Genomic DNA, 23,282 nt, shown 5'->3' on the forward strand with positions numbered 1-23,282 from the left:
GGGAAATAAGCTAGACACTAAAGGACAAACACTGTGTGATCCCACTCACAGGAGGTCCCCAGAGGAGTCAGATCCATAGAGACAGGAAGCAGATGGTGGGAGCCAGGGGCTGGGGGAGGGGAGTGGAGTGAGTTCTTGATGGGGACAGAGGGTCAGTTTGGGAAGAGGAGAAAGCTCTGGAGATGGACGGTTGGGACAGTGGCGCAGCAATGTGCGTGTGCTCAGCTGTGCGCGTAAAAATAGTAATCATGGTAAATCTTATGTATATTTACCACAATAAAACATTTAAAAAACAGTTTTCAGGAACGAATGTGAGTAATTGTGAGCCTGTGGGAGATGGGTGCACGTCCATAACTGTCGAAAATACTTCGGTTGACCCTGGCCTCTCTCCCACAACTTTGGGGGATCTCAGCGGCTCACCTAGTCCCAGTCCGGCACCCACGAAGCTCTGAGGGTCAGCCCTTCCGCTGCTGCCCTTGCACCCCGACCTGGGCCTCCTTCTCGCCTCCCCCTCCGCCAGCGCCCCGCCCCGCCCCGCCCCGCCCCGCCCCGCCCGCGTCGCGCCCCGCCCACCACCAGCCCCGCCCAGGCGCATGCGCGCGCGCGCGCGACGGCGGGCGGGCGAGTGCGCACGCTCCGGACACCGCCCCTCAGGGCCCCGCCCCTTTTCCCTGCGCGGCGGCGGCCTCAGCTGCAGCGCGGGCGCCGCGCGAGGGGCGGGGCGCGGCGCTGCGCGGCTGCCGGCGCTGGCTCTCGCGAGAGGCCGGCCCCGGGTCTCGTCGCTCCCCCTCCCCGCCCTCTGCCTCCCGGGCTCCGGCTGCAGCGTCAGCCTCGCTCGGGCCTCGGCGGCGTCGGGGGCTCCTCGGCCTCAGCCCCGGCGCTTGTCGGCGCCCATCGGCCCGGTCCGCAGCGCCGCCCGCCCTCGCCTCCCCGGCGCCGGCCTAGGCCGCGGCCGCAGCCCCGGGACCGCGTCGGCGCCGCCCGCTCCCGGCCCGCCCCCTATGGGCCCCGGCTAGAGGCGCCGCTGCCGCCGGCCCGCGGAGCCCCGATGCTGGCCCGGAGGAAGCCGGTGCTGCCGGCGCTCACCATCAACCCTGCCATCGCCGAGGGCCCGTCCCCCACCAGCGAGGGCGCCTCCGAGTGAGTGGGCCGGGCCAGGGCTGGGGGGAGACGGGTGGGGGGTCCCCAAATACGGCGGTCGGGAGCAGGGGTCCTTGAGAAGAAAGAATGGGGTGAGCAGGTCTTGAGTAGCAAGGTCGGGGGAGGGGAGCTCCTTGAGCGATGAGGTCGGTGGGGTCGGTCCCTGAGTAGTGAGTCGGAGTGAAGTGAGGACCCTACGGGAAAAAGATGGGGTGTTGGGCCACTGAGTAGTGAGAGCAGAGTTAAGGAGGGGTCTCTGAGTCGTGAATTTGGGGTGATGGTTTTGGGGAGGGTTCCCGAGGGTTGAGGTTGGGTCAGGGGGCGTCTCTCGTAGTGGAGTCAAATGGGGGGGGGCGTCTCCGAGTAGTGAGTTGGAGGGAGAGGACACTTACATTCCCAGAACAGGGTGAATGGGGTCCCTGGGCGCGAGGATGGGGTGAGGAAGTCCATACATGATCAGGAAAAGGAAGGGCCCCTGAGCAGTGGGGTAGGGGCTCTCCGAGGGAATCTGGGGGCAGTGGAGCCTGAATAGATCCTGCTAGTGGGGAGTGCAGCCCCTGCGGCAGGGGAGAATGGTGAGGGGGCCTGGAGGAGGCTGGGGAAGCCAGGAGTGAGAGAAATTTGGGGGTGCAGTGTGTGGGGGGGAAAATAAGAACCATAGAAGAAAGAAATGGGGGGCCTGCTGACAGCAGATGGCAGAGATTCTGAATTGGAGTGGACTAGCAAACCTAGAGGAGTGCCCGTGGTGTGAGGGTTTGAGGCGCTTCAGGGGGACAGAGAAAGGAGCATCGGAGTGATGGGGTTACTCGGTGGCAGAATCTTACTGAGTGAGGGAAAACGCGCTTGTGAGGGCACCCCGGTGTGACTGGCCCCAGAAGTCTCTGTAGCCTCCCCACTCTCGTTCTGCATGGCGGAGCAGAGCGAGACAGGCCCAGAGGTCCCTGGCCAGGGTCCCTTTGCTGTGCTTGTGCTGCGACCCCATGAGAACCAGGTGTGACGGGCAGATGGCACATTTGGTGCTTCTTGGGGGACTTGGTCTTCTGTGACCCAGATGAAGGAGTCTCGATGTGCATGTGTGTAAGTTGACATCCCCCTCTGCCTCTGAGCGCACAGCTCAAAATGGGGACATGTTCCTTATGTTCAAAACCTTACTCCTATTCTTACGAGACAGCTCTGTCTTCATAGTCTCTTTTATGTGGTATCTGGTTTCCATTCCTTCAAGAATACCCCCAGTAGAGGAAGCCAGCCATTGGGATTCCAGGGTTTTTTATAACCACAGTTGAGTTGCCATTAAATTTAAAATGGATTAATCAGCTGACTCCAGAATGCATTTTAGATGTCATAGGGCAGCGCTGGAGACCTTCCAGAGTCTGTCCTCGAAAGCTGCCTCTCAGCTCCACAGGAAGGGACCGTGCCACGTCCATTCATTGATCCACCTTCATGCTTCCATCCATCAGAGGCCTGTTTATTCCTTCTTCATCCAGGTCTAGGCTCACCAGACATTCAGTGAACACCTAAGGCTCCTGGTCCTGGTTCAGGGGACTCCGATGAGCAGGAGCCATGAGCACAGGCCATGCAATCAGGAAGGACCAGCTTCGATTCTGGGCACTGCCACTTCCCTTCATCGTGACCCTCAGGCTAGTTACTTAACCTCTCTGGTCCTGTTCGCTCCTGTGTAGGCTGGGTCTAGGAGACATCCGCCTCGCAGGAGGAGAACGAGAATTAAACAGGATGGTGTGATAGTGTTTGTAAAACCCTGGTGCTTGCTCGGGAAATGACACCCACCCCCGTGCCTTCCAGGTACCTCTGTGCGGTACCAGTTCAGGTGACATCGCCCAGTGTCAGGTCGTCTTGCTCCCGGCCTGTTTGCCCCTTTGTTCACGCCTCTTTCAATTGTAGACCAGTCATGGTCACTTGGGGATGGAAGGTTCCTGAGAGCATGTATGGGCTCCCCCACCCCTTCTCAAATCTCTTCCGTGAGGTCTCCTGGGCGGGCAGTCAACCGTGCCTTAAACACCCTCAGGAGCTGGTGGCCGAGGGCCGCCTGGGTGGCCCATTCTCCTGGCTGTCCGCTGCAGTAGCCACCTGAAACGTGGCTTGCCCATCAGAGGAGCTGTAAGTGTGACATGTGTTCCAGATTTCAAGGACTTAATAGAATAAAAGTAAGATAAACATTCATCAGTTTTTTTATATTGATTACACGTTGAAAATTACACTTTTGACAGGTTAACTCAAATACATTAAAACTAATTTCGCTTGACTTGTCTTTTAACGTGGCTAGAAAATTTTGAGTTGCACACGTCACTAACGTCCTGTCCTGGACAGCGCCTGGTTAGTTGTGTGTGCGTTGGGCTGAAGTCTGCCTGCCGGTTGCAGGGGCTGCTTTTTCCTCCAGGATTTGGTTCAAAGTGAAGGCATTAGTGAAAATAGCCGATTGTCAAAATCTCCTTTGAGAATTCCTTGACTCACCCAATAAAGTAGAGGTGGGTTTAATAACCAGGCCCAGGATATGTTAGCGTGTAAGCGCCTAGTGTTCATGGTGGTGCTCAGGCTGTGACAAGGGCGTGCGGCTGAGTGGGGTGCCGGGGGGTGCTCTGCACTGCTGGAGCGGGGCCCCCGTCCTCCCCTCTGGGCCCGAGTGTAGTCCGTGTAAATTATGGCTTCTGTCTTGCACCCACTGGTCCTTGCTCTGAGGCTGCTCAAGAAGAGTTTGCTCCTCCGTCCTCGCAAAGACAGGCGTCCTGGCTTGGGCCTTCACTCGCCTGGTCCCTAGTGTGGTCTGGAGCCTTGGGTCAGGAAGGAGAGCTCCTGGATCTGACACCAGGAGCTGGTCTGGCAGGTGCCTCGGTCCCCTAACCTCTGTGAGTAGAGGAGGCGGTGGCCTCTGTTCTCCGGAAGCTGGCCGCCTCCTCTGGGTAGCTGTGTGTCTGCAGGACTCAGGAATTGGGCCCGATTCACCTGTGCATCCTCCTGGCTGCACACCTGGGCTGGGTACACAGTGGTCACGCGGGACCCTCAGCTGTGTCGCTTCGGGAGCCTGCACACTGATGCTTGCGCTTGGGGTCTCTGCAGAGCAAACTTGGTGGACCTCCAGAAGAAGCTAGAGGAGCTCGAGCTCGACGAGCAGCAGAAGAAGCGGCTGGAAGCCTTCCTCACCCAGAAGGCCAAGGTCGGGGAGCTCAAGGACGATGACTTCGAAAGGATCTCGGAGCTGGGAGCCGGGAACGGCGGGGTGGTCACCAAGGTCCAGCACAGACCTTCGGGTCTCATCATGGCAAGAAAGGTGAGAGGCGGCAGGGCGGGCGTCCTGTCCGTGCGCTCTGCGGGCGGCGGGCGGTGCAGACAGGGCCCCCTGGAAACGCGGGGCGCGCTCGGTGGGTGCCGGCCTCCGCCTCCCGTCAGCTGCAGGTTCTTGGTCCCGAGAAAGAGCCCGGCTTCTAGCTAGAGCACGGCCGTGCCGGCGCGCCTCACGCAGCTCTCCGTCACCGACCTCTGCCTTTGGGGACGGTTTAAGTTCAGATTCCCAGCAAGCGAGTGGAGCTTTCTGGAAGATCACTCTGACTTCACAACCAGGACAGGGCATTACAGACCGAGACAGGGCCTCTGCCGAGGAGGCCGCATCAGGGACCCCTGGGCCGTGGGGTGAGCAAACCGTCTGCGTTAGCCAGAGTTCTCCAGAGAAGCGGAACCGCGGGGGCGGGGGCGCGTAGCGGTGTTTGGAGGAATTGGCCCGTGCCATCACGGCAGGTCTGACGTTGGCAGGGCGGTGGGCAGGCTGGAGCCCCGGGGAGAGCCGTGGGGAGAGCCGGGGCTGCAGCTGGGGTCCCGAGGCCGTGCGGAGGCGGGGCTCCCTCTCCGGGGCCTCAGTCTTTCGCCTTAGGGCCTTCAACTCACGGAGTCCTGTTTTTTCTCATTCAGACAATTTCCATGTTAAGTCATATCTACAAAATGTCTTCACAGTGACCTCCGGTGTTTCACTGAGCACCGGCTGTGGCCTAGCCAGGTCAACCATCTCCGACCCTCTGTGCCCAGCCTGGCTCTGGGAAGGCTGAGTCTCCCTCGTCTGGGCTCTGTCCCGTGGAGCCTCTTGCAAACCATGTGGGAGTGACCCCTGGGGGAATGTAGGGAGCGGAGAAGAGAAGGATGCGACCACCTGGGACAGTGGCTCCTGAACACATAATCGGGCGGGTGGGGAACTTCGTGTCGACAGATCCTTTAGCTCATACAGTCGTGTTCTTTCAGACCTGGAAAGCTGCCTCTTCCTGGAAGCCCACCATCCTGTTGTTCCCCAGTTGTATTCTTGGAAGCCCAACCACCTTGGTCCGGGCAAGTTGGTGCGGGTCCTGCCTTTCCCGGCACTGATGCACTTGGTTCCCGTTGGGGTTTGGCTGTGTGGCCGTTTCTCCTGCCCACCCTCCTGAAGCCTACCTCGTCCCTCCCGCAGGCCGCCTTTTACAACTAGAGCAGGCCTGGAGTCTCTGGTCCGCCGTCGCCCGAAGCTCACGGAACGAAAGGGCAGATGTGAGGTTCAGACAGCAACCGGGCGCTTGAGGACAGTGCTGGGCAGAGTTTGCGTCAGGGACCCGGGGTTCTCTCAGGCCACCCGAGGACTTCCGGTGGCACCCGTGAGAACCTGAATCTGGGAGTTCGCTCACAGCTTTAGGATGTGAAGTGGGACTTAGGAATTTAAAACGAGCGACAGTCTACGGCCACGCCACTCCGAGTGTGCCCGACCCCGTCTGATCTGGGAAGCTAAGCAGGGTGGGGCCTGGTTAGTACTTGGATGGGAGACCACCTAGGAAGACCAGGTGCTGTAGGTGTGAATGATAACAATAATAACAATACAGAGGACAGGTAGCTCAGTAGTGAGAACTATCTGTGAGAAGCATTTCCTCGTGTGGCCCTTCGGCCACAGGAGATGGCTCTGCCGGGGGGAGCTGGGCGGGCGGTACGCCGGATTCGGTGCCTTTTTGCAACTTCCTCATGCTTCTATAATTCTTTCAAAATATGAGGTTTTTATTTAAAAAGTTCCAGAAAATGGGCATGTAGATCATAATGTCCTCCCAGAAGAGCGCGGGCACCCACGGGCAGGTGGCGAGTACACTGAAGGAGAAGGCTACCCGCCTGGGCGTCACGTTGTCTGGCACCGTGACTTCCTGGACCGGTCCGTGGGGATCGAGGGCTCCTTTAAGCCGCCCGGAATGCCAGTCCCTCCGGGTGGCCTGTTGTCTTTATCCAGCTGAGGGCACAGATGTGGACGTTGACCAGACAAAGCAGTTTTAAGAAACAGTGGCCCGAGTCCTCCCTCCACACCCCGGTGGCAGTCTAGATTCCCTGGGGACCCTGTGGGACTCCTGCGCCTTCGAGTGTGTAAGCCTGTCCGTCTCCGCAGGCCGCCTGCCCGCAGGTGTGAGGGTGAGGGCCGGCATCCGTCTAGTCCCTGTGGTCGGCTGGCAGAGGCTCATCCTACCCAGCAGGACATGCCGGGGGAGCCCGAGGAAACCAGTCTCAATTTGCATGCTCATGCATGTTCGTAAGCGTGTTCTTGACTCAGCACGGCTCTCCAACGACCCCCGCATCCTTCTGAGGCCCTCGGAACCAAATGTCTGTGTGACTCGGGCCAGGGAGACCTGCGAAGAATTTAGCATGTGTGTGACGCACGCGGGGCGTCCTTGATCCCCTGCGCCCTCCCTCTCTGGAGGTCGTGTGGCCTGCCCAAGGCCGCATAGTGATACTAGCTGCCATCTTTCAAGGGCCCTGTGTCCAGGCCAGTTCTAAGACTTGGGCACGTATTCTCATTTACGTAGAGTGACAGCTCCATTTTACAGATGAGGAAACTGAGGTAGTGTTAGGTCTGTCTGGACGGGTTTGTGGTTGACCCTGACCTGGTAGAAGCTGCCAGGCTTTGTCTCCAGAATCCACGTCCCTCTTTCCCTAGCTTGTACCCCACCCCGTTGCTGACTCAGACTCCCTCTCCTGCAGCAGGAGCTGCCTTCAGCTCGTCAACAGGCTTGGCATTTGGCCTGAACTCCTGGTGCCACCCCGACTTGATCAGCCGTCGGAGCTTGCGCCTCCGAGTGGCGACGTGAAATCGCGTGGGTCCTGGCTTTCTGTGAGCCCAGCCCCAGCCCTGACCTGACCGCTCCCCAGCCGTGTGCCCCTGGGAACAGCAGTTCACGTCTCGGAACCCGAACTTGCTCCTCAGTGCAGTGGGGCGGTTGCCCCGTCCCCCCATGGTTGTCACCAGGATTGTCACCAGAGGCAGTTGTGAGCACACATGCTCAGAAACATGCCCCCACCTCTGGTTCCGCACAGTCTCCGTGCTGGCTCCTGGTCCACCTGAAAGGCTCGCTTTACACGCCCCACGTGTAACGGGCCCGCTAGGCCGAGGTTGTGCAGCAGCTGACCCTGCGTCCTCTCTGCCCACGACCTCCTGGGACCTCGCTCCCCATGCGGCCGACTCTGGCCTCCAGGACCACGGGATCCGTCCAGTTCTGCCCAGCTGTGTCCACCCTTCCTCTTCTCTCGTGCCGGGTGGGCTCTTGCTCCGCCCTTCTCCCTCTGAGGCTGCTCTCGGGTTCTCGGTCAAGGGCTGCCCCCGGTCAGATCCGGCTACTGAGCCTTTGAGTTCCGTGCGCACCAAGAAACACGCACCAGATTTCAGTGAGAAAGGTCTCATGAACGTTTCTACATTGACCACACGTCCAGTGGTAAGTTTTTGATGTTACTTTGAGTTAAACAGAAAAATTCATCTCACCTGCTTTTTACCTTATTGGTGAGGACTAACTGGTGGTTCGTGGTGAGACGGTGTTGGACAGCATGGTCTCCATCACCCGCCTGAGGAGAGCACGTGCCGGGGTTCTGGCGTGATCGCCACCCTGGGGTGGCTGTGGAGGGTGCGCAGTGTCCTGGGGACACGGCTCTGAAGGTTGGGCTTGGTAGAGAAGCTAGTCCCTAAGGGGCCCTGAGGGCTGGAGGGCCCCGGCCAACCAAGGAGGCACACAGTGCTCAAGGTCACAGGGTCGTCGGCACGGGCCTGAGCAGGTGGCGCGCGTCACACGTACCCTGCGCCACACCATCCTTCAGGGCTGGCCCTGGTGCCACCCGAGCCCCACGATCCTCCTCGGCTCACCTGCACCGTCCCGGGTGGTTTCACCTGCTCACCTCCCCTCCTGATGGCACGTCCCCTCCGAGCGAGGGGCTCATCTTTGCCATCTTTCTCCCCTTCGCCGGCTCCGGGTGTGAGCGACTGCGAAACGTAGTTGAGTTGAGCTGATGGCAGTCATTTTCAGACACCTGTGATCTGGCTCTGCCTCTCAGATGAAGAGGTAGAAATTGCATGTTTTTCTTGTCTGGTACCGATGGCTGGAGCACCCGGGACTGCGAGCAGCCAGGACGCGGCGCCGTGACCTCCGCCCCCCCGCCGGGCAGCAGGCCCGGGCGAGCCCGGGGCTCGCAGTTAGGCATCCCTTGGCGTTTTGCCAGCCGTCTTTTCTGCGTGTGGCCGGACGCTCCTTGGGTTTCTCACCCTTTGAAATGTCGCGGTGAATTTGGTGACAGTCCCAGCTGCTGACTTGAACTCAAAGGGAAGGGCAGCTGGGATCCTCGGGTGGTGGCCAGAGGCTCTCTCCTGCCTTGTCCCTAGCCCGGTGGCGCAAAGGGCTCCAGAGGAGCCCCACCCTGACTGGGGGGGCGAAGCAGCAGTAATGGCGCCCTCTGCCAGGCCGTTCCCTGGCGGGGTCCTGGGAAGAAGGCACTGTTAACAGCTCCCCGGTGGCCACGTGAAAAGCGCTTGTGGCGTTGCCGAGCTTTCGCCAGTTTACTGAGACGGGATTCAGGTCCTGGACAGCTCACCTACTGGGCCTTCTGCAGTGAGCGAGTAACTCAGTGGATCTGACGTGTTCACGGCGCTGCGTGTCCACAGCCACCGTCAGGTTCAGGGCATTTCTGTCACCCCGAAAAGACACCCTGACAGCCAGGAGTCCACTCTGTCTGGACATTCACGTCGACGGAAGCCCCGGCATGTGGCTTCTGTCACCGAGCATCATGTGCTCGGGGCCCGTCCACACCGCGAGTGTCAGTGCGTCCCCCCCTTCGCAGCGGAGTGATGTCCCGGCGTGTGGACGGGCCACGTCGTGTGTGTCCATTGAGCACTTGATGGACACTTGGGTCGCATCCATGTAATGGCAGTTGTGAATCCTGCTGCCGTGAACACGCGTGTACAAGTGCGAGCAGGGACGTGTGTTTTCATTCTCCTAGGCAGACAGGTACCGAGGGGCGGATTGCTGTTGGGCTCGGTGCTGCTGTGAGCACCTCGAGGGCCGAGGGCCAAAGCCGCGCGCTCCCCGGCGGGCCGGGCGGCCTGCTCTTGAACCCGCTCCCCACCCCCTTGCAGCTGATCCACCTGGAGATCAAGCCGGCCATCCGGAACCAGATCATCCGCGAGCTGCAGGTGCTGCACGAGTGCAACTCGCCGTACATCGTGGGCTTCTACGGGGCCTTCTACAGCGACGGGGAGATCAGCATCTGCATGGAGCACATGGTGAGTGCGGCGACCAGGGGCACGGGGCAGGACAGGCTTCCCGCAGACCGAGAGAAGGGCTGGCGGGAAGGCGGCCCCCCTGCCTGTGGCCCTCGGTCCCCTCCTCAGAGGCACCTGCTTCCAGGGGATCCTCCAGGGAGTAGCCGATGCCCGTGCAAGGCCGTGTATGTAGGTTCCTTTGTGTCGAGGCCCTGGATGCCCTTCCGGCAGCTTCGGCGTGGGCATGAGGTAGAAATCATTTTTTGCCACTGCAGAGGGAGCCGGCTGCGCCGTGCCCACCGCCGAGCATCCCGGCCGCCGCGTGGCCTGAGAGGCAGTCCGTCTTGTTCTGTTGGCTGTTTCTGACCCCTGCTTGTTTTGAGCGATGTTGCCGGGAGTGTCCTTGCTTGGAAGCGACGTCCCTGAGGGGTAAAGTGCTGGTGGAGTTGCAGGGCCCATGGGCACACGCGATGGAAAGTGTGATCCGTGTTCCCAGAGCGCCCTCCAGAGGGACTGCAGTGGTCCGCGCTGCCGAGCCGCGGGCGGGAGCCGGGGCTGCACCCCACTCAGAGCTGTGGACTCAGAAGCTCTGGGGTGGAGAACAGGCACCCGTCTCTTTTTTAAACCACTGAGGTGGAGTTTGCTGTGCCCCCGGTTAAGAAACTCTGGGCTTGAAGCTCAGAAATGGGTGGGATCGGGCGTCAAGAAAGCAGAAGTGGTCAGAGCCGAGGGGCCCTGGCAGGAAGCACCACCGACCCTCCCTGGAGCCCAGTGGGTCAGGTACAGGGCTGCCCGGCAGCCGGCCCTGTGGGACAGCAGGACCCTTGCAAAACCAGGATGCAGCACGCGCCTTTACGCACCAGGGCTTCGGTGACACCGTGCAGCGCGCTGTCCTGATGGTTTTGTAACGAAGGCAGGAAATGGATTTGAGCAAGTGGCAGGAGTGCATGGTGAGCTGGCTGCATGGGGTGACAGCTCAGAGGGCGTGCCCGAGAAGTGCTCCCCGCCCTCCGGTTCGCACCTGCTCAGCGCCCTGGAGGAGCCCCGCTCCTCACCTGCAAGAGGGAGGTAGCGCCTGCTCACCAGGTGAGGTCACAATGCAGACAGGAATCAGAGGGTGGAGGAGGACAGAAGTCACTTGTGGTCTGAAGGGCGCCCCCTCTGCGCTGCAGCCCCCCCACCCGCCGTAGCCACCCCCACCCGCCGTAGCCCCTCCTTCCTACGTTCTCTGCTTTCCACTGATAATGGGTACGTGTCACAGAACTCAAGCCACTGATTTTAAAGTTTGAGCTGAGCCACGTGGCGGGGCCTCAGTGAGGAAGGCATCAGAACAAAATGACATTAAAGCAACAAAAGGGCCTTCGCGGTCACCACTCCTGGGGTATTGCCACGCGGAATAATCTCCAGAAGCGGCCTCCACGGACGTAGGTTTTTCCTGACGCGGGGCCTTTCTGCTCTGCGCACGCGCCGTGCTGCCGAGTGCCCCGCGTGGCGGCGGAGCCGGCCGCCTGGACTCGGGACCCGGCCCCACCGCCTGCCTCGCTGCCGGTCTCTGGACAAGATCCCCTGTCTGCTGTCAAGATGAGGGGGGTGGCAGGGCCCGGGACACGCAGCACGTTGAGTGAACATCACTGTCGTCACCGGGGCCGTCCGTCCGTCCCCCCCCCCCCCCGTTTCTCTGGCATCTTCATCTCTGCTTTCTCCTTCGTGCCGCCCCGCCTGGTCTGCGCCCTGCCGGGTCTGCGCCCCGCCTGTGGAACTGTCCGCTGGTGGAGGCTGAGGTTTCCTCTCCGGGCAGGACCGTGCGCACACCAGCTTGTTTCCCACTGGGGAGGTTCCAGCTCCAGCTTTCGAGAAAAGACCCCTAGTCGATAAAAAAAGATCAGATTTAGCACGGAAGATTGAACTTCACCTGGCTAGTACGTGTAGCATCCAGGGCTTAGGGACAGTGGGGCTGGCAACTTCCCAGCAGCCTAAGCCTGTCACGCGGACATCTTGGGCGTGGACCCAGCGGACAGTGGCTGTCTCAGGGTGTCAGTGGCTGGGAAGCCACCTGCTGACCACTCAGGCACCTCCTGGTCAGCCTGGGGCTCCGGTTAGATCCACTGAAGACAGCACTCCCTCCGTGAGCGTAAAAGTCCGACCCGTCCGTCAGTGCAGGACGCTGCGGGACGGGGAAGCGGTGACACCGGGCTGCTCTCGAGTGAGAGTGAGAAGTGGACGCAGCCCGTGTGGACCGAACGAGACGGCCCCCAGGGAGGAAAGCACGTGACACGAGCCCACGCCGTGTTCTGTGCACCCGGATGTGAACGCAGACACACACGAGGGTCCGAGCATCAGCCACACCTGGGGGGGGGGGGAACGGGGGAGTCGCCGCGGGTCAGAGACCAGGGCCGGCGCTGGCCCATGGTCAGAACCAGCCGTGTCCAGCTCGCATGCGAGGGGCCAGCAGATGTGTCCTCGGCGCCCACCTCGAGCCGGCCACACCCTGGGCTTTGGTCTCCGGGTTCGTTGCCAGGCAACCTTACGCAAGACACTTGGTTTCTGTCATTTCTTCATTGTCAGGTGGCTTTGGGGCCATGCCCAGAGTGGGGCGGGAGGTTGACTGTGACCTGTGTCAGTTTGTTTGCAGGATGCTCTGTGTACAGTGCTGGAGAGCATGGGACAGGCCTGACGGGAAGGGCCTGGTGTCCTCTGTGGCCCTTGGGAAGCTGGTCTCTCCCTGACAAGGCTGGGTGATGGCTTGGCTGCCTGTGTCCTGCGCCAGGCACATAACAGGACTCACGTCTGCTCTGGGTGCCCGTCGTGCTCGGGGTGGCTCCCGGCTGGCTGGGATGGGGACCCAGGCCCCAGGGTAGACTAGTCCAGCTTGGGCGCCTTTGAGGTGGCTCTGGCTGCATTGCGAGCCCAGTCATTGGACCCACTTGGCCCCAAGTCGTGCTCGTGTCCACGGCTCTGCCCCGCCTGCCACTACTGCGGCCACCTCAGGGAGCACTGGACATGCAGTCTTGAGGCCAAGGCTGTGGCCTCTGTTCCCGTGGAGGAAATCAGGCACCAGCTACGCGGGAACCAGGGGATGCTGCGTTTTCATGCCCGCGGCTCTGCCGTCCCTCTGGGGCAGCCCCGCCCACTGCCTGCTCAGAGAGCCCCTCTCTCGCCCTGTGCTGCCCCCAGGACGGCGGCTCCCTGGACCAGGTGCTGAAGGAAGCCAAGAGAATTCCGGAGGAGATCCTGGGGAAGGTCAGCATCGCGGTGAGTGTGCAGGCGCTGACGGGTGCTGCTCCTGCCGCCCCCACGTGGCCCGTGGCAGTGCGGCCCCTGCAGAGCAGAAGGGCGCCAACGCGTCCGCCCTGGCCGCAGGCCTGAGCGTGCAGAGCGGGAACGCCTTCCCGCCCCGCAGACGCGGGTGCGTGGTCCCAGGTACGCAGCGCGCCCTGCGCCATGTCGTGCTTCCTCTCTGCCGTGGCGATGTAGCCACCGCACCCCACCAGTCTTAGGGGGTCGTGGGCACAGCCCAGCACCGAGGCCCGTGACAGACGACGCACACGGAGGGAGGGCGACCTCCGAGGCACGGTGCCCAGCCAGAGGCTCGCAGCCCTGCTGGCGGGGCCTCGCGCCTCGTCTCGCCCTCCGCGGGCCCGGCGCCCCCGGCGGTGTCGGCCTCAGCGCTGGGCGGTGGGGTGAGAGCAGGTGAGCGAGGCATCGCTCCCACCAGCGGGGATGTCACTGTCCCCCTCCGGAAAGCGAGTCCCCAAGCTGTCCCACACACCGTGGCCGCTCTGGTCTGGCCCGAAGACCTGCCCAGAGGAGAGCCCCCCCCACAGCCCTCCCCGCCGACCCCCTGCCCCGCCCCCCTGCAGGTGCTGCGGGGCCTGGCGTATCTCCGGGAGAAGCACCAGATCATGCACCGAGGTGAGACCCACAGGAGCCCTCGCGGGCCGCCGGGGCTGGCGGGCAGGCCCGGACCGCGCCTCACCCGCCGGCTCTGCCCCCAGATGTGAAGCCGTCCAACATCCTCGTCAACTCCAGAGGGGAGATCAAGCTGTGTGACTTCGGGGTGAGCGGGCAGCTCATCGACTCCATGGCCAACTCCTTCGTGGGAACGCGGTCCTACATGTCTGTAAGTCGCTCGCGAGGCGTGTGAGCGTCACGCGCCATGACCCATCAGCTCCTCCCTGTTATCCGGAAGCTTTTGCAAAAGGCTGTTTTTTGGCGGGAGTCCTCCTTCCGAGGTCTGGTTCCTGCCGTCTTCTCACTCAGGCGCCCGCTTGCCTCCCTCCCTCTGCCCGTCCGGGGGGTCGTCAGGCAGTTTCTGAGCCTCGACTGGCCCTCAGGCGTTTCGGGGCACAGCCGGGCGGTGAGCGGAGCAGACCACACCGTTGGTCTCGGGGCTGCTGTGACACAGGACAGTCCGCTGCCCTCCGCGGGCCGCGCCTCCTTGTCCGGGAGCGCCGAGGCTCTGTCTTTAGAGAGCTGCTGCCTGGGCGCTTCGCTCCCGAGCCGCATTGGGGGAGGAGACGGGATTGCTCTGGACCATAGAGGGACGGCAGGGGAGGGGCAGAAAGACACTCAGGTGTCTGCCCGACCTTGGGGCACCCCTGGTCCCAGCGCGCCCCAGCCCCCCCGGGCCTTTCCTTTCTCGCCCGACAGCCGGAGCGGTTGCAGGGCACCCACTACTCGGTGCAGTCGGACATCTGGAGCATGGGCCTGTCCCTGGTGGAGCTGTCCATAGGGCGGTACCCCATCCCCCCACCAGACGCCAAGGAGCTGGAGGCCATCTTTGGCCGGCCCATGGTCGACGGAGCAGAAGGAGAGCCTCACAGCATCTCACCGCGGCCGAGACCCCCCGGACGTCCCATCAGCGGTACGGCTGAGTCTGGCACTTCCAGTTTGGAAGGAGTGACCTGGGCGGGGAACGCGGTGTCCCAGACGGCAGCTGCCTCCCCCAGCCCCTCCCAGCTCCACCTGTCCCCTGGGTGGTGCCGACTGCGGTCAGCAGTCCTCAGACAGTCCTGAGCCTTCTGGGGACAGCGCTGGAAGGAACGCACCCGACTTCTCCCACCCGGGACAGTTGCACCTGTTGTCACCAGCTGGTGGATCTAGAAATCAACTCCTGAGCCAAGCCACTCACCAGTTGGTCGGTTGGTTGGTTGGTTTTTCCAACATTTTATCATAAAAAATATCTAAGTGTACAGCAAAGCTGAAAGGCTCACCCAGCGAATGGCCTTGTGCCCGCGCCAAGATGCCCCGCTGAGCATTCTGCTGCGTTTGGGCCAGGCCTTCCAGGGAGCCCCAGATTTGAGAAGAACTTGACTCAATTCCCTTGGGTGGCTTGGACACACGGACACCATGACGTGGGAGGGAACAGAATGCTGGGGGGCGCTGGGGGACGGCCGGGCTCCCAGACGACCCTCAGTTCCTAGAGCAGCTGCCCGTGAGATGGGGGCCTCCCCGACGCCAGAGGGGGTCAGCCTGGTGCTTTGGGGGGTGGCGCGGGGAGGGTTGCGGCTGACGTGGGCCAACCTGGAAGCGAGCTCGGGGCTCTGTGAGTGCTTCTCGTTTAAAGTCAAGAGACAGGAGGGAGTCCGAGGGGGCGCACGCGGGCTGCGGTTTCCCGACACTTACTGAGCGCTCAAGTGCCATGCGGCTCGCTCCGTCAGCCCCAGAGGAAACCCCGTGCCCAGCCCCCTCCCCAGCCCCCTCCCCAGTCCCCTCCCCAACCCCGTCCCCAGCCCCCTCCCCAGCCCCCTCCGCAGCCCCGTCCCCAGCCCCCTCCCCAGCCTCTGGCAACCTCGCAGCTGCCTCCCGTCCCTGCCTGGGCCCCATCTGGAGATGTCACACAAATGGAGTCACACGCCATGTGGCCTTGTGCGTCTGCCTGGCCACTGAGCGTCCCGCGTCCGAGGTTGTGAGTGGTCAGCGCCTGCCTCCTTTTTGTGGCCCAGGAAGGTTCCGTCTGTGGAGAGGCCGGTTCTGTGCCTCTGTTCACCATCAATGGACCCCGGCACTGCCATGTGGTGGTTTTTACACTCAGACCTTCCCGTGTCCTCGGGCCACACCCAGACTGCGGGGGTGTCGTGATTCCCTCTGAGGGAAGGCTCCTTCCTATCCTCCACCTGCGTCCCCAGGCCCGGGCCCTCCCCCTCCCAGTCTGGCTCCCAGGTGGCCTCACAGTGTGCCGCCCTGACCCCCTCCCAGTCGGGAGGGGCAGTGAGTCACGCCAGGCCAGCGCCCTCCCCTAGCCCGGGTGCCCATTTCAGAACGGGACAGAAGGGGAAAGTCCAGCCGCCAAACCCAGACCCGGCCAGCCGGGCCCCGGACGGGGGTCAGCCACCCCGGGCCAGCCACCCGTCTGCACCGCATTCGGGTCCTGCTGCTGCCTCCACCCGTGGCTCCATGCAAGGTCACGCTGCTGCCCTTGCAGTCAGCAGGCCCCCACCCCCACCCCCCGCACTCGGCCTGTGTGCCACAGAGCCGGGACTTGTGACTCTGGCACCATTCGTGTGTGGCACTGGGCCAGACGTGGGACTTCTCAGAAAATGCCCCTGTTCATGTTGGTGCTTTATTATTTTCTGTAATTCGCCAGAGACTCAGGAGTGGAGTTCCTTCCCCAGGAAGGGCACTCGGTGGCGGGGCCTCCGGGCCAGGCACCCCCCTTCCCCCGCCCTGATTCAGGCCAGTGCGGGGAGAAGCCCGCCGGGCTGCACTCAGCACGCCCGGACCTTGACGCCCAGCGGGAATGCAGTGGCCACCTGCCCACCTCACCCCGTTTGTGTCCCCCGGCAGGTCACGGGATGGACAGCCGGCCGGCCATGGCCATCTTCGAGTTGCTGGACTACATTGTGAACGAGGTGCGTACCGCGAGGCCGTCGCTGTAGGGGTGCGCCAGAGAGGAGGGAGCGCGACCCGACCCGCAGACCGCAGCTCCTAGAGGCTCTCGGGCGTGGCCTGCCTTCCAGCCCGACCGGAGGAGCCCTCTCCTCCTCCAGGGCCGCTTTCGTTTGTTTTCAGAGACGAACCCACAGCTCCCTCTGCAGACCCCTCTCTCCAAGGCCAGTAGCCAAGTGCTTGGGCCAAGGAGCCAGGCGCCCCACCCCACACACACACTGGGCTCTGTTACCCAAATCTCTCCAAGCATTGTGGAGTCAGGGCGCACGAACCCAGAGACCGCCCCCTCCTCCCTGGGGCGGGGGCGCGGAGGCCTTGCTGTGGGGGCCGAGCGTCCAGTCTGCAGACCTGTCAGCCCCGGGCCGAAGCGTGGGAGCGGCCTGCTGGGGGCCTGCCGCGGGGAAGGCCTGGAGCTGGACCGGACTCCAGCGCCTCGCCTCTCAGCGCGGCCCGGCCTCCCTCCCCGGGCCTCTGTGGGCTGACGTGTGCTCCCGGTGGTCCTTTGGAGTCAGGGCAGGCAGACAGGGCGGCCGGCGGCCTGCAGTGTGGGGCTGGGTTTGGGGCGAGCGTCGAGGTGAGCAGGCGGCGGTGCCAGCAGGGCGGGGCGCTCCGGTGTACACAGCTCCGCCTGCACCTGGCGGTGCCACCCAGGCCCAGCACGTCCGCCCGAGGAGGCCACCCCCAGCGGAGAGCCTGCGTGCCAGCCCTGGGCGGGTGGAGCCGGCCGAGGAGGAGGCCCTGTGGGATCACCGGCACGGCCTCTGCCCACCACCTCCCTGGCAGGGCCTGGCCCTGCTGCCCCCACTCTGGGGCGTGTGCCAGGCCAGCCTCCTTGAGCTCCCCCGGCTTTCAGCCCCAACACCTAGAACAAGCTGCCCCTGTTGGGACACACGCAGAAGCCGGTGGCCCAGACGGAGTGACCACCCTCAGCCCTGAGGTCCGAGCGAGCCCTGTGCTCCTTCCCTGCAGAAGCAGCGTGACTCCCAGACGAGGGCTTTGGAAGGGAAGCTCTGGCACAGCATGGCCTGGCGGCAGGGCCCACAGGGCGGCTGCTGGGGGGTGGGGTGGGGGTCCCCTCTGCCTCCAGCAAGGCGAACGGACAGGACCAGGACAGGTGCATCCTGGGGTCCCCAGATGTGCTGGGCTGTCCTCACGAGTGAAGAGCTGGGAGGCGTCTTCCCTCCGTGATTCCAGAACCATCCACGAGCATCTGACTCCCACCCATCTGTTCTCTCCCACAGCCTCCTCCCAAGCTGCCCAGCGGCGTCTTCACCCAGGACTTCCAGGAGTTTGTGAATAAATGGTAAGGCTCCGCGCCTCCAGCCAGGTCTCGGGTGGGCGGGGCTGGGTGCCAGGCCCTCGGGAGCCCCACCCACCTCCCAGCATCAACCTGGCTGCGTCTGTGGGTCCTGGTCCAGGTGGGGCCCGGCCCCTCTGCCTGCCCAATGGGACACCTGTGCTCATCTGAGAGCGCAGAGTCCCTTTCCAAGACTGCTGAGTCATTATGTCCGGCTGCTGTCCCCAGCACGTCCCCAACCCCAGAGCGAGCCAGGATTTCAGACCCTTTGGAAGTGGCGCTGTCCCCGCCTCGCCCCTGCTGGCCACCCCGTGTCCTAGCCCGCCACGCCCTGCAGCCCCGGCTTCCCAGCAGGCCTTCCCGTGGATTCCGGGAGGCGGCCAGCTGTTGTGGCGCTCCCGCCCTTGAGGACGGGCCTGGGGAGTGGGTGGAGAGCCAGGAGGGAGCGGCTCGGGCCACCCCTCTACGTTTGGGGCCGCCCCACGTGTCAGGGTGAGCGGACGCTGCCGGCCCCCGCCGCCGAGGGCCTGCAGACCTGCTCCCGGCCCCTTGCGTGACCGCGGCCAGCGCTCCGTGGCGCACGGCCAGTGGCCTGTCGGCCATGCAGACCTTCCCACTTCCACGCGAGGCTTTCTCCGCGAAGGGCCGTTCAGCCCTGAGGTGCCTTGGCTAGCTGCCTCTGGGCAGTTCTGCTTTTTTGCAGGAAAAAGTTCCATTTTGACTTTCAGACTCCCAAACTTGGGGTTTTTATTGCAGTTGCTGCTGGGCCTCTAACTGGCAGCGGCGGGGCATTTCCCGCTCTCCATGCCTCCCCCTCTCGTCCCCTCGGACCTGCTCCCCTCCTCCTCGCCCGCCTCCCCCCACGTCCTGCCCTTACGGGGCGGCCTGGCCACAGAGCGACCTCAGAACCGCTCTGCCCCTGGCCGTGCGCGTGCGCGTGGGGACGGGTCAGCGTAGGCCGCGAGTGCCCACGGCCGCCAGCTGACCGCCCTTCTTGCCTCCCCGCCCCGCCCGCCCGCCCTTGGAACCCCAGTCTGGTCAAGAATCCGGCCGAGCGCGCGGACCTGAAGATGCTCATGGTGAGTGGCACCGTGGCTCCTGGGGTTGCTGGGATGCGGCTGCCGTCAGGGCCCCTTGTCCTCGCGAGGGGAGGCCCTGCCAGGCCCCCCTTGTCCCCAGCCAGCACCAGAGCCAGCTCTTGCCGTGGGGTGGGTGTTCGGCCGACCCCCGTGGGTCTCCTGCTCCAGAGCAGCCTTGGGCCCCTCCACTCCTGCGGGGACAGGGCCGGCTGTATCCGGGGGGAGGTTGTTCCTGGAGAGTGCTGAGCTCAGGGGCTCCTGCCTCAGGCTTGGCAAGTCCCCCACAGGTCCGGGAGGCCACGGGCTTGGTGTCTTTTTTTAAACCCACACCATCCAATGTCCTCGAAAACCGATGGGGCCACCAAAACTCGCCTTCCCCTCAGGACCTTTGCACAGGACGGTCCTCCCTGGGGACACGTCCCATTCCCCACAAGTCTGGCTGCCCCCCATCTGTGAGCCTCAGCATCAGCACCTCCACGGGGAAGGCCCAGCACCTTGTCTGACCCCACCCACTGTAGTTGTCGGGTCCGGTTGTCCCGGTTGTCACCGTCCACTGTGGTCAGAACCATCCACTGTCAGGTCCGGTTGTCACCGTCCACTGTGGCCTGGAGAGCCACATGGGAAGGCGTGCGTTCCCCCGATTCTCTCCAGACACCGTGTCTGACGTAGCGGGTGTCCAGTGACACGGTCTGAGAGAGGCCGGGACGTGAGACGCACGTGTTTGTTGTGAAAGGAGCAGGTGTCACCTGAGTAACGCTGCCCTCTCCCCAGGGCTGGCCTTGCAGCCGCCCCGCCGCCCACGGCTGCCGGGCTCCGGGCCCTTCTTCAGCCTTTCATCCCGGCCTTCGCCTTCGGGAGGGTGTGGGCGGCCTTGCCTGCCCCCAGCATGCACAGGGGAGGAGTGGGGCCCCGACGTCGCTGGGAGACTAGGACCTGCTGTGGGCTCACAGCCCTGCCCGGCACGCCCCGGTCAGGGAGGCATCTGGTCACCCGGCCCCGCCCAGGCCCAGGCAGCGCTGGCACTCGGCCGTCCCTGCGGAGGCGCCGGCCGCTCACGGTGTCTGCGTTATTCAAGGGCCCAGGAGCCTCCCTTGGCCGGCGGCTGCCATGCTGGACGGGACTCGTGGGGAAACTGCTGTCCTCACAGGGACTTCCGTTCCAGACCAGACGCTCTCACCCAGGGTGACCGCCTGCAGGGGGCACAGGGCCATGTCCCAAGATGTCTGGTTGTCAGGATGGGGTGCTGCTGCCACTGAGTGGGTGGGGCCGGCGGTGCCGCTCAGTCCCCCACAGTGCCCAGGTTGAGCCCCCCGAGAGAACGGCCCTGCCCTAGAGTCCCCAGTGCTGCGGGGGAGACCCGGGCTCTGGGGAGCTCACAGAAGCCTCGCCCTCCCGAGGCCCTGCCCCAGGCGTGCAAGGCCTCAGGCGTGGCCCCTGCCGCTGCGGGTTCAGTTTCTCGCCCTGTCCTGAGTGTGTCTTGTGCTAGGGGCCTCCCTGCTCAGTGTTCAGGGGTTCGGCCCAGGTGGCCTGGGGGCCCGAGCAGAAGGCTGGTCCCTGCCACCTCCCACAGGCGCCTCTCTGCTCTTCCAGAATCACACCTTCATCAAACGGTCCGAGGTGGAGGAAGTCGATTTTGCTGGCTGGCTGTGTAAGACGCTGCGTCTGGACCAGCCCAGCACGCCCACGCGGACCGCCGTGTGACGGCCTGGCTGGGGACCTGTCCGCGTCCTGTCCGCCAGCTCCCCCCCCACCCCACCGCGCCCCACAGAAAGGACGCGCACCCGCACCCGCGGATGGCCACTTCCTCTCCCACCTGTCGCCGCCAGCGGGCTCTCTGGTCTCGGGACGGCGACGCTGTTCACGTTGGCATCTGAGAATCTGCTTATTTAGGTTTAAAAAAAAAAAAAAAAACGGGGAAAGAAAAAGCAAACGAGCACATTGTACTTCTTGTTCCGTTTGTTCTTTGGGCGTCAGCCTCCCGTCCAGACCCCGGGGGGACAGTGTCGCTGGAGGGCAGCCCGGCCGGCAGAGACGTTGGGGTGGAGGCGCGGCAGGAACTGGCTTCCCTCTCTTTCCGAGGGACGAAGCTTCAGGGGGAGCCCCAGACCTCGGCATCTGTCACCAAGAGACAGAAATGCCACCTTGCGTTTCCCTGTGCTGTTCCGCTGCCTGACGCCTGCCCCCTGGGCAGGGGCCCTCAGCGGGCCCAGAGAGCAGTAAACCCGACGCTCGGCATGGGGTCCACGTCTCCCTGGCCGTGCTACCGCTCGTCACGCAGCTTGGGACAGCTGACCCCAGGAGGGACCTTCTGGTCCTCTCTGTGCCTCAGGAGCAGACGGCTATGGCCCTTGGTGGCAGCTGAGCTGACACTCATCTGGGCAGAAAGGAAGTGTTGGGTTTCAAAGCCCTCGATGTGGTTGGAACGCTCAGCAGATCCCTTAAATACAGCTTGCGCTCCCCCGCACCTGCAGCCGTGGGCGGTGGCAGCCTCTGTCACCTCTGCTCGCCCAGCAAATCAGAAGTGGCCACCAGGGCACGTCACTCTTCGGCCCTCAAACGGTTCAGCAGCAGCTGGTTAGAAGCGAAAGGCAGCGGGAGGGGGTCCCAGCCCCTGTGTCTGTCGGGGTGCCCAGCCAGGCCCTCTGACTCCCGAGGTCAGTCTTTCTGCCTTCGAGGCCTGACAAGGCCGCCTGTGGGCGGCAGTAGGAAGCGGGGAGGCCCGGCCTGCGGCTGAAGCTCCCCTCCCCCGAGCCACCCCCTCCGCACTTCCTGGTGGCTCAGCACAGGCAGATACTCATCTGTGGCAGGTTGCAGGAGAGGGCTTCTCTGGGAGGCACGCGGCCTGGCGCACGGCGGGCTGGCCCTGGGGTTCTGGAGCAGGTGCAGCAGGCGGCGGGGACTGTGTCCCTGTGGGGACTGCTGGACCCCGTCCTTCCGCGTCTCCCGTGCTTTGCTCCTGTGGACACCAAAGAAGAGACGAGTTGGTGGCTCCTTCAGCTGGATTTCCAGATTTCTGCTACTTCATAGTTGACCCCCTGAGTCTCACCTGATTTAGAAAAGAATAAAAAAGATAACTAAAAGTGGTGAAGGTGTTGCTCTGTGGCTACCCCGGCTTCCTCAGGGGGAAGGGGCCCTAACGTGTGAACCGTGACTCAGCGTTTAGGCCCAAGGATGCCTGGCGCCGGCGGCCGCAAATGGGCCTGTCATGTGCACACCCGCGCCCCGAGCCCCAGCCAACGCCCGTTACTGTACAACCAGCCGCCGTTTGCAAGAACCAAAAGACCACATTGACGGGGGGCGGGGGCTGGGGTGGCACTTGGGGGGATGGGAGGGACCAGAGCGCGGCTCGAAAGCGAGGCGCCCCACGAGCGAGCGGAGAGAGGTCTGAGGCCTGCGGCCCGGCCGCGCCGTCCTCTGCGTCCGTGCCCCGCACCCCTCGGCTCCCATCGCGTCCCCTGGGCGCCGCTGGCGAGGCCTAGGGGCAGCCGGGCACTGTCCGTCCGTGCCTCGACCTAGCGCCCTCAAAGGGCAGGAAGGGCACCCGAGCCCCGGAGACCGAACCGCCGGCGCTGGGTTTCCACGCGTCTCCCCGCCCTGAGCCCCGGTCGTCACGAACGGCCACGGACCTGGCGCCCCCTGAGCCGACAGCCCCGTCCCTGGGCTTCTCGCCGTGGGGGCCCGGCTGCCCCCAGCGGCCCCGCCAGAGGTGGCCGCGACCCGGGGGCCCGCTTCCCATCCTCGACGCGGTCACGGTTCTGCCGCCCTTCTCCGTGAAACGTGTGACAGCCCTTTGGTTTCGGGGTCTCCACACGCGTGGGGGTCCAGGCGGAGGTGGGGTCGGACCACCCTCCCGGTTCCCCGGAGACCCCGAGGGCTTTGCAGGCGCATTGACGTTTCTCGTGGCTGCTCCGTCAAAGCCCTGAGTGCGTGCGAGGACGCAGCTGCCGTGTTTGGGGTGGGGGGGGTCCTGTGACCCCCGGGGCGCCTCCGCCTGACCTCTGTCCAGAAAGTCAAGGAAGCAGCGAATGGGGGGGCTCGGGGATCTGGACGACGGGCGCCCCGTTCCCTTCGCCTGGTTTTCCCTGTCGGCGCTTCGTTTGCCGGAAGCGACACGCAGCGCCGTGTCAGAGCCGGGTTTTCCCCGTCCGACAGCTTTGGCAGAAGACGCGGCGCGTCCCGTGAACACGCGTGCTGTCCCGCGTGCCCCCCCTGGTCCCCTCCATGGCATTTGTGCCTCGGAGCCCCGAGCAGCTCACGCTGAGCGTCCCACGGATAAGCCCATCGGCTGTGATGGGACCGGTCCATCCGGATACTCGATCAGCCCACCCGCTCCATCCCGTGGGATGCTCCTCCATCC

General features: G+C 63.8%; 1 protein-coding gene and 1 pseudogene across 2 annotated transcripts; both read left to right on the top strand.

The window, feature by feature from the left end:
* Window positions 1-783: 783 nt before the first annotated feature.
* Window positions 784-22,009, top strand: MAP2K2 (mitogen-activated protein kinase kinase 2). 2 transcript variants are annotated; one of them, XM_016144346.2, is made up of 11 exons: window positions 784-1,140; window positions 4,213-4,423; window positions 9,536-9,682; window positions 12,836-12,901; window positions 13,522-13,573; window positions 13,657-13,781; window positions 14,312-14,525; window positions 16,448-16,512; window positions 17,791-17,852; window positions 18,880-18,925; window positions 20,516-22,009. In XM_016144346.2, the coding sequence occupies exons 1-11, from the start codon at window positions 1,049-1,051 to the stop codon at window positions 20,624-20,626; spliced, it is 1,191 nt and encodes a 396-aa protein (XP_015999832.1). In that variant the 5' UTR covers window positions 784-1,048; the 3' UTR covers window positions 20,627-22,009. The 2 variants fall into 2 exon arrangements, with proteins under 2 accessions (XP_015999832.1, XP_015999822.1); XM_016144336.2 differs by having other exon boundaries at window positions 787-1,140; window positions 12,836-12,913.
* On the top strand, window positions 5,842-5,960 carry LOC118612599 (annotated as a pseudogene).
* Window positions 22,010-23,282: the final 1,273 nt, after the last annotated feature.

Source organism: Rousettus aegyptiacus, unplaced genomic scaffold (genome assembly GCF_014176215.1).
Source record: "Rousettus aegyptiacus isolate mRouAeg1 unplaced genomic scaffold, mRouAeg1.p scaffold_m13_p_16, whole genome shotgun sequence".
NCBI lineage: Eukaryota > Metazoa > Chordata > Mammalia > Chiroptera > Pteropodidae > Rousettus > Rousettus aegyptiacus.